We start from the raw sequence: 11,093 nt of genomic DNA, 5'->3' as shown, positions 1-11,093 counted from the left end.
TAGAAATTTACACCAGCCCCACACAACAACCAAGAGATTAAAATTGCTATTACGGCCGAATGGGAGCGTATTCCCAAGAAACTCTTAAAAAACCTCATCCAAAGAATTGCAGCAGTTACATCAGCCACTCAAGGCCACACTAGATATTTTTTATTTTATTGTTTGTAACTTTAAGGAGAAAGTCAATTGAAGTTACCTTATTTTTTTGTCAAGCCGAGTAATTTCCTAAAAATCAAAATAAAACAAATTAAGATCAACTTAATTACCAAACAAGTGTTTTTACATCAATAATTTTTTTTTTTTGTTGCATCAAATCTTTACAGCTGGATAATAATAAAAGTACTCAAATAACATGTTGCATTTTTTACGTTCAATGTTTCACTTATTATATGTATATAAAGAACTGATGTTTAAAATTTATTTCCTCTTTGGCAATATTTCAGGAGGAATATAATCTGAATCATCTTTACTCTTAGATTTACTCTTAATCTCTGGATTAATGTTAACTTTTGTCTTTTCTTCAATTTGGAGGTCAATTTGTTCTTCATTCTCAAAGAACCATAATTTCTGTTCTTCTGTTTCAAGTTCTTTTTGTTTTTCTTCAATCTGTTTTATTCGTTCAGCTCGGTTCAGACGTTGAGTCTGTTCTTCTAGCTTTTCTTCCCTTATTGTAGTCCAGTTTTCAAAGAGCTGTGAAAATAGAACTTGATGAGTATTAAATTGTTTAATATTTGTAAACTAAACTAAAATAATGTTGAACAACTCGCCAAGCAATAAGCAAATTATCCCAATTGGCATCACCATCGTCATTTCAGCCAGAAGATGTCTACTGATGGACAAAGTAATCCCCCAAAGATAGTGATGATGAACAGTCCTGCACTGGACTCATCCAACCTATTCTGGAGATCTTGACCAGATTGTCGGTCATCATCTACCAACATAACTCTTCCAGTATGTGGTCTCCATTCAAGGACTTTACTGCCCCAACAGCCATCAAATTGGAATAAAATATATAAATGAACTACTCAAGAAAAACAAATTACAACATTGAATAATTATAATAATTTTATCTACATTAAGCTTAAATTAGGAGATATTATGTGAACTAAATAATATTAGTAAAAATTATAATACTGCCATGAAGTAGTTTGTTAAAAAGAATTACCTATATCTTCATTACAGAACTAGCAGACCCGACAGACATTGTTATGTATATAATAAATAAAATAATGTTTTTTATGAATTTGTCAGTAATATATAATAACATCAAGAATTACTTCGTAAAATATGCACCCTGCTGTCGTAATAAAATTGTTTCACAGCAGAACTGTCAAACCATGCTTCAATAAATTCTCTCATAGAAATTATGTATGGACACATCAAAAGAAAAACAAATTTGTTGTTTTTATCTAATTCCGAGCATTTTCCTATTTATTCACATTTTAAACCTTCTCTGGACTTCCACAAATAATTCAAGACCTAAATTTTCCAAATCAGTCCAGCCGTTCTTAAGTTTTAGCGAGACTAACGAACAGCAATTAATTTTTATATATATAGAGTTATATATGATGTCACTAATGCTTGTTGTATGCTTACCAGTTTTTGTGCTTCTATGTCTTTTTTTTGCGTTCTGTTTATTGCATTTTCTATAGAGACTTTTATAGCCTCTTCTAATGATTCGGTACTTGATTCCATTTGATTAAGAATTGACAGGCAGTTTTCAATACTCTCTTTTGAATCTTCTGAGATTTCTGATTTTAAAACATCAATTACCTGGCTGTTGAGTTTGAAGGATTTGTTAATACTAAGCTCTTGACATAAATTTTGTAATTTGTCATATTTCTCATAATAGAGCCAACCTAATAATTGAAGATTATTGCTAACATTGTCCTTGTATTGCTTCGATATCCATGCTAACGTTTTCCCTGATAATATTTTTACGTCTTTTATGTCAAAATGATCATCATAATATTCATTTCTCAGAAACTTTATTCTGATTTTGATTTCCTCCACTTTTTCACTTTTTTTAGTCTCTGTCACATTTATGCTATCACTTTCGGGTTCTTTATAATCCTTGAGGAACTTGTAACAAGCATACTGACAAAGGGTACAAGTAATATCATTGGAAAATTCTTCCTGCAGCATTATCAGGTGAGCAACATTAGCGGCAAGTTGGTAATCTTCAGATGTAAGGAGTTTATCTAAGATTAAATTTGCTGTATAAAAATCGAGGAATACACCAAAATTCAGTGGGTCTTTTAAAATAGTCACAAGATCGGATAAATTACCAAATTCCAAAAAATTTCGAGCAGTGGCATGATGGGTGGACTCTAAAGTATTTCCTGTGTCACCTGAAAGGCGAAGCTTGTGTAGAAGGTCTCGTAGCTCATCCAAGTAAATTGGATCTCGAATCGCATTAGCAAAAACATCTACATCGATTGCACTGATAACACCCTTCGATGAATAGTTCTGTTCCAAAGCATTGTAAAAGTCGTTCAGATTGACTTTACTAAGTAATGGAGAATTGATTTGGTTATTCCATGCCTCAACACACTTATATTCATTGGTTAAATAATGTCGCCGGCACGAATATGAAATATATTTTCTACTGAATCGTCTTAATAATTGCGACATCATATTAAAATATTTATATCAATGCTTTCAAATATTTAACAAGCTATGCTTTATTATGTATTGGTAAACATAAACAACAATAAAATTGAATTAAATTAATAGGCATAGGCGAACGGCAAGTCTTGATTCTTGAAGTTTTTTTTTCTTTCCACCAACTTTCCACTGTTCTATCAAGAGTATCAAGTAATTTATGGCTCGCGCGTTCTGTGCATCCGCCAGCTTCGTGTTTTCCTGAGTTCAGTGTTATTTCAGTAGGCAGGTATTGTTATTCAAGTTTCTTTCGTTCCTATCTAAATAAGATTAAGTGTTTTCATTTTCACGAAGGAAACGAATCGCGTTAAAAGTTTATAGTAAACGGAAATTTGGATCAGCGATAAAAATATAGGTAGATATTTAAATTGGATGAATTATTAATTAGAATGATTTCCAAAAAATCTATCTAATAATATATATATAATAATTTACCTATTGTACCGTGTATATTAACCACCATAGATATATTATTCCACATTACTTCAGTATAATATGGTGTCTGTATTAATTAAAAAGTGTACTGTATGAAAGCAAGAATACAGGCATGGTCTGTCGCAATTGTTGAGTCGCCAACGCGGCTCCCGGATGTGGATAGCCATATGCCGTTCTTATTAGATCTTCTGCTAACACATCCCGATAGTTACCAGGTCTCTGTCGACGCTCCTCTCGAAACATCCAACCATTACCTGGTCAGGAGTGTAGTGCCTATTAGACGGCCACGTCGCAGACCACCAGGGACCCTCCGCGTTTGGCACTACAAGTCAGCAAATTGGGATAGGATGCGTTCCTTTTTTGCATCCTACCATTGGGGCAATTTATTTCCCTTCGGATGATCCTAGTGCCTGCGCCGTTACAGTAGCCGATGTGATACTGCGGGCATGGATATTTTTATACCAAGCTCTGTAGTACCGACCGGTGGCAGATCACAACCCTGGTTCGATGCGTCAGTTAAAGCAGCATCTGCATGCAAAAAACAGGCGAATCGAACTTGTGTTGCGGCGCTGGGCTCAAAGGATCCGAACTGCAAACCGTGCCTCCAGCTTTTATAAGCGGCAAATCGCCCGTGCAAATTGAAGCACCTCGTCAAAATCAACGAACAGCTTTCTAGCTTCCCGACCGGATCACGCTAGTTTAGGTCGTTGGCTGCTCTTGGTAATATCAACGACAAGAATGACACCCTGCCTCATACGGAAAATCAAATCAAATAAGAAGATGTTGTTATAATTAACAGATGCTCTTATCCTAACCCATAAGGCATGCAAGCTTATAGTGGAATACATAGTCAGTTCACGTTTTAATTTCTGTAACAAATATAATATACTGTACTATACTAAAAAAAGGTATACATCCCAAACAAACTTAAATTAACATCAATCATACAATAGTTATTATTTCATAGGCTTATTCATTTTAATTTATAATATAATGTCATTAGCTACACAATGATATTGAGTTCAGTCGAAGTTAATTTTTATTATTTACTATTTTATCGTCAAGAAAATCTTTTAATGAGTAGTATGCTTTTTTTATTAAGATTTGAGTGACTTTTTGAAGTAGAATATATTTTGGCGCTTAATATTGTCAGGTAACTTATTGTAAATTGTTGGTCCCATGCAAAAGATGATGCTTCGATACAACTCTGTTCTGGACTTCAAAGGTCGTAATTTGTTGTCGTTTCGTTTCGAATTTAGGGTTTCATATTTATGATGTTATTCTTTACCATAACTGCTACTTCATAAATATATATTGATGGCATGCTAAGAATATTTAATTTAATAAAGTGAGGTTTACATGATTCACTTGCTTTTAGTGAGCAGACAGATCTGACACATTTCTTTTGAGCTTTGAATACTTCATAAATCCCTGGAGCATTACCCCAGAATAGTATCCCATATCTCAGAGTGCTGTCTACATACGTATGATATGCTGCTAACACCGCAGTCATATCAACTACTTCCTTCAGCATATGTAGAGCAAATGAGAACCTATTTAGTTTTTTAATGACATAATCATGTGTGTTCTCCATGACAGATTGTGGTCAAGATAAATGCCCAAGAATTTTGTGGACTTCTCTTCATTAATCACTTTATCGTCATAATTTATATTAAATACATAAGATTGTGTGTTTTTGTAAGCAAATTTCATCATGCATGTTTTATTTAGATAAATTTTTAGATTATTATAATAATTTAACCACTCTATTAGTTCGTTAAGCGAATTGTTTATGTAATTTTCATATGATAATGGTTTTTTATCAATAAATATGGCAGTACTATCATCTGCAAATAGGACCATTGGACCCTTTATAGTTTGAGGAAGGTCATTTATATAAATAAGAAAAAGCAGTGGTCCTAGAACACTGCCTTGGGGCACGCCAAGTGTTGTTTTCCGGGGGTCTGATAAATATTTCATTTTGGTTTTAGATATAAGATTTATTTTAGTTATTTCTGTTAATTGTTGTCTACCAGATAAATATGATTTAATTAAATTAAGAGCATTGTTTCTTATGCCATACGTTTCTAATTTATTTATCAGTATTAAATGGTCGACATAGTCAAAAGCTCTGGTCATGTCCATAAATATTGCTGTCACTCGTTTTTTATTTCTAAACTAGTCATTACCGTTTCAAAAAAGTTATAAATTGCTTCATTAATAGACTTATTTTTCCTAAAGCCTACTTGCTCCTTAGTCAAAATATTACATGTTTCAAAGTAAGAATACATGTTTTTGTGTATAATTTTTTCAAAAACTTTTGATAAGATTGGAATCAAGGCGATAGGCCTCTAAAATTGTATATCTAGTTTGTCTTCCTTTTTAAAAATAGGTTTTATTATCGGAAGTTTCATTTTATCTGGGTATATACCATATTCGATACACTTATTCATAATGTAACTTAATACTGGGGCTATTATTGTATCGACATATTTTATTACTGTTGTATTTAGATCATCATATCCGTTACTATTTGTGTTTTTTAATGACTTTATTGCACCCAGAATGTCATAGGAGCATGTTGGGTTAAAAAAAGGAGATAGCCGATCTCCTTTGCGCCCATTTTGCCTCCAACTCGACTCTAGCCTCCAACGGAAAAACGACAATACAGACAGAAAACTGTTCGGCGAACTCTGTTTTCGTTGGACGTCAGGAAGTCGAGCGGAACGAATGGCATGTCTCCAATCGTGCTGAGAACGTGTGCCCCTGAGCTGACGCCGGTGCTAATGCGTTTATTCCGGCAATCATATACAAAAGGCGTAGTCTCTGACTCATGGAAGTCAGCTTTTGTCCATCCGATCCAAAAAAAGGAGACAGTACGGATCCGGCAAACTACAGGCCTATAATATTACCTCCCTGCTCTCCAAAATCATAGAGAGCATAATTAACCGCCAGCTCTTGCTAGAGGGTCACCAATTGATCGACAGTACGGCTTCGCCATGATCGATCAGCAAGTGATCTTCTGGTATACCTAACACATAGATGGGCGGCGGATATTGAAAGCAAAGGGGAAGGCCTGACAGTTAGCCTGGATATAGCGAATGCCTATGATCGTGTATGGCACACCTAATACTATAAATGAGGATCTCCTCATCGAGTATACCATTTCCATGGATTGTTCCAGATTATATCCCTAGGTAAGATCTATCAGCCAGAGAGAAAATCTGTGTCTCAGTCAAAAAGAGCAAAGCCGACATCACCTTCTGGCATGATATTATTCAATAATTGATATGGGTGTCAATTTCGATAGTCCATAAGCGCTGATAAAGAAACTTAGTAGTATGTATTCTACGTAATACGCAAGCATTAAATAAAGTATTAAACACTAGATAATAAAGTTGAAGTTTATCTTTAATTTAAGTAGTACCTAGTATCTATTAGTATAAGAAATGACATCAAAAAGAATTCTAAAGGAATCAATTTTGAGAAAATAAATGCCTTTTATTTACTACCTAAGTCTATATAAGTGCGGATGTGATTGATTGTTACGCTTTCACGCCTTAACCACTGAACCAATCATCGTGAAATATTATGGGTATAAAAAGGACATGATATTATGATACTTTTTATGCCAAAGATTTTTCCGACGTATACGAATTTTGGATCGGATCCAAATAATATATCAAAAAGCTATCATGGAAGGAAAGAGAAATCAAGAATCTTGGATTTCACAAATAATCCTATATTTGTATAACGCCAGTCCGACTTCCGGGTACCTTGGAAATATATTCCTTTCATAGTTTTCTTTTGCCATGATTCATTATAGACCCCGACCTAAAGTCCGGCTTGGATTCTGGGCATTATTCTACCGTATACAGAGTGCCATAGCTAGTAAAGTTATTGAGACTTAATTCTAAGCTTGATCCAGGCATTATGACAGCGATGAGAGGATAGCGAGATGAATGTAACAGAACTTTAAGAACTATTATCAGAATGTATAATGACGTCAATAAACATTTTTTCTTTCTTTCAGAACAGAGACCTTTCGTTCGCTATATGTGTGTGTTAATTTCGGGTTCAGTCATAGCGGCACTGATTGTAATGGGCAGGGTGTACTTACCATAACGTAAACATCTTGCTTGACTCTTCAGTTTTTCAGATAAAATAAAATATTCAAAGAGATCTGGCAGTCCAGCTATATATGGATTAATGCTCTCATCTCGGCTTGAACACAGAGAATGATGCAACACAGAGCTGCTCTAATTGTCGGGGATCCAGTGCTCGATGAACAGCGCGATCACTTGGTGTTGGTTCACTGTTTGTCATCTTACACATTTACTCTAAATATAGTTGACAGTTCGAGAAGAGTTAAAGGTTTATAATGCTTGCCAAATCTAGGAGCATTATAAAACACCAGCTCTTGGTATGTTGGGGATTCGGTGTTCTGTGAAAGGCTAAATCACTTGATCCTGCGCAGAGACATCGCTGCATTATGTGTCATTTACCACATTTATCACAGGGAGTGTTCCGAAGAGCTGATTCCTGGCGCAGGAATCCACCTTTGCAAGTCACACCGCAAACATGGTTATCATTCTCATCATCTTGATGTCTGGCATGCCTCCACCACCACACACCACAGTACAGTTTTCAAGGAACTTTCTACCATATACATCCAAACCATGGATTCCTACCACATTGTTTCTAGGAATCATCCGGACATGAGTATCTACATCAAAAAAAAAGCTGATACACCATCCAAAAACGCCAGAATTGCTTTTGTGATAAGAAGATTCTGAATTTTAATATTTCCATTTGCAAATTTTTTATATTTAAATAGCCACGCTGTTGGCAATATTGCTATAAAATAATTATAATTAAATATTCAGACAAATTTCTGGAGAAGTAATAAATTAATTCAGCCGAATTCTAGACATAGCCCTAATATGGGTGCAATAAATGATATACATATGTACTTATACATTTATAAATACATATGATATCCATGACTGAAACCAAACATCCAAATTCATCATATGTTTGCACCCACTGGGATTCAAACCTTAAATCTCTTACAGGGGCTCTCAGTGGGCAGTGTCACTAACCACTGTGTTATATGGGCTGTCTGGAATATTTTCTGGTTTAGTTGATTTTAGATACAATACCTATTGTGTATATATTATACTTAAATATCATGATTTACTCAAAAAACCCTGTTTAATTTATTACTTAATAATATATTTTCATATTGCCATCAACATATATAAATTAATAATCTAAAAAACTTACTTCTTTTTTACATACATGGTCATTTAGCATTTCTGATGTGAGAAATAATGCTGTGAAAAATATTATGTTATAATAAAACAATTCTTTTTATGTTCATTCAATTCATGTCAGTATTATTGCTACAAATAAAAAATTATAATTAATTTTAATGACAATACTATGAACTGTTTTTATTTTTAAAATTAAGCAACACTATATAACATTATCTACATTATATTGTTTTATAAAAAGTCGATAAATGGCTATCATGACGCTATATAATTCATTACTAGTATTGTATGTATTTATACCTACATTATTAACTTATTGACATAAAAAAATAACTGTATGAATATTGTCCTATGTATCCAAATTCTTATACAGTATTAATAATCTTAAAGATAGTGCACTTCATAAATAGCCATCATAAATATGGATATTATTTGACACATTTGAAAAATTTTTTTGCTAGTTTTAATTATTGTCAATAGAACATTATACTATTTAATATAGGTCTCCGACACTCGGCTTCAAAATCATGCAGAAGTTCATCAATATCATTGTCTAAATCTTCACTCTGTGACATTTTTGTGACCAAATCAGTAATAAGAAAAGCTCCTAATGTGGCTTCTTCATGATTATCCTGAATATCTATATTCACTATGTGTACTGGTTGATTGGAAGTAGATCTTCTAGATACAAACCATTCAGTAACTTGGTCATAAACTCTCTCCTCACAAGTTATTATAACGTCGAATCTCTCTGTTGAGGCTTGAAATCGTTCAGGACATGGTTTTATTCTTCGATTTCTGTCAAGCATATGCAACAAACCATTTTGTGTATAATATGCTTTATCTTTTTCTAACAGATCTTTGTAAATATCATCATAAGGTACTCCAAATTCATAACAATTTGGTTTATCTGCTGAGGTACCAGGTAACTTGACTTTCTCTCCAGTTCCGAAAGATTTAACTTTAAATCCCTTTTTAACGAGAAATGCATGTGCTTCCATACTCCTGTTCATATTTGATGAACATGCTACGGCAAAGTATAAAATATCGTCCATATTCTAATATTTTACATAGACTTCAAGGAAACATTTTTATATATTTTATATAATATTATGATACAATTGGCAATGAAAGCAAAAAATTATACGAGCTAAAGTTAGTTAGTTTACATTTATTTTTATTATAGTACAAATTCATATTTCAACCTCTAGGTATAAATCTGTAAAAGTGTTCTGTACTCTGTATTCCACAGAACTTACTCTAACCCCTCGTTTACACCAAGGTATTAAACACGTATTTGACAAGTTTCATGCATATTACAAATACAAGTTGTATGCAATGTTTTCAAAATACAAAAACATAAGACTTGTCGTAAACAATATTTGTATGAAACTTGTCTGATGAAATTATTTGTCACCTATTAGTTCTACATGTATATGATCTCATGTTTTATACTTGTTGTAGGCTTGTAGCTAAATATGTTTAAGACATGTCAGTGCAGAAATTAATGAATTTGACAACACAATTGACTACAGGTACAGACAATAGAAAGTGAAAGTACTACCTTAACGTGACATTGGCAAACTTGTGGTATACCTTCCACAGGAGCCATAGTAGGAAGAATAGAATAGAATAGAAAGTACTGCGGAACTTTGCTTCATGAGTGCAGTATACTTGTACATCATACAGAAAGAAGGAAATTCAAGAAAACCACGCAAGTACTGGTCCCAATCATTTGAGGAGACGACAGCAAGAAGAGGCATATCGTTCCTTATTGCATGATTTAAAAATTGAGGACAGAAGTGGATTCAGAAATTTTGTTAGAATGAGACCAGTAAATTTGGAGAATTTGCTTCGAAAAGTTGCACCGTAATTTTCTTAGCAGAACTGACAGTATCGAGATGTCATCACTCAGCAGCACTAAGCAGAGCAATTTTTTTTATGGAAAAGGAAGACAACCGAGCGTACGCACGGGTCACCTGGTGATACGTGATCACCGCCGCAAACATTCTCTTGCAATATTAAAGGAATCACAGGAGCGTTGCCGGCCTTGATGGAAGGCGTTCCCGCTTTTTTTTGTTACTTAGCTGTTTATTTGAGATTTCTAGCTACTGGTGACTAATACTCTTCTTTGTATTTGCATCGGATATCAAAGGTAAAATGTAGTTACTTAATGCATTATGCGAGACGATTATAAAAGTATCGATAGAATATCTTAATATAAGCAGAGATAAATATTGCTAATAAAGCTTGTCTTTGACCAAAAAACAGTCTGTCCGGTAAATGTTTAAAACTTTATCCACCAAGCCTATGCTTGTTTCTATAAACAGTATAAAACTTGTTTTTAATAAGTATTATACATAAACATCAATAAAATTAACAATACTTTCTAAAAACATGTATGTGTTATGATGGTGTGAACGCTGTCAATGTATCAGACTGTATCAAACATGTCGCAGCTCTATATGTGAACGCAAATGTGTTATACTTGTTGGCAACACAGTGTGAATGCAAGAATGTTTCAGACAATTGCAATACATGTTAAAAATAAATAATTATGTTTTGACAAGTATTCTACAAGTTTTGTATAAAACAAGTTTTTGACTTGTTTCCTGGTGTAAACGAGGGATAACGAAATAAAACTACAGTCCGTTCACAGTTATTTTACCTCTGACAGAAGACATTATATGTTTTCTTTATGTTGGTGTTCCTGTCGAT

The 11,093-nt window shown here is 33.7% G+C and overlaps 2 protein-coding genes across 2 annotated transcripts; both read right to left on the bottom strand.

Annotated features, from left to right (window-relative positions):
* Nucleotides 1-348: 348 nt before the first annotated feature.
* On the bottom strand, nt 349-2,779 carry LOC126973700 (uncharacterized). The gene is made up of 2 exons (XM_050821029.1): nt 1,597-2,779; nt 349-690 (listed from the first exon to the last, which is right to left on the bottom strand). The coding sequence occupies exons 1-2, from the start codon at nt 2,635-2,637 to the stop codon at nt 418-420; spliced, it is 1,314 nt and encodes a 437-aa protein (XP_050676986.1). The 5' UTR covers nt 2,638-2,779; the 3' UTR covers nt 349-417.
* A 5,696-nt stretch (nt 2,780-8,475) lies between these two features.
* On the bottom strand, nt 8,476-9,747 carry LOC126973844 (RNA polymerase II subunit A C-terminal domain phosphatase SSU72-like). Its single transcript, XM_050821186.1, has one exon. The coding sequence runs from the start codon at nt 9,428-9,430 to the stop codon at nt 8,849-8,851; it is 582 nt and encodes a 193-aa protein (XP_050677143.1). The 5' UTR covers nt 9,431-9,747; the 3' UTR covers nt 8,476-8,848.
* Nucleotides 9,748-11,093: the final 1,346 nt, after the last annotated feature.

The sequence above is a fragment of the Leptidea sinapis genome, chromosome 30, assembly GCF_905404315.1.
Source record: "Leptidea sinapis chromosome 30, ilLepSina1.1, whole genome shotgun sequence".
In the NCBI taxonomy this organism is placed as follows: domain Eukaryota; kingdom Metazoa; phylum Arthropoda; class Insecta; order Lepidoptera; family Pieridae; genus Leptidea; species Leptidea sinapis.
This window is presented reverse-complemented; position numbering and strand designations above follow the sequence as displayed.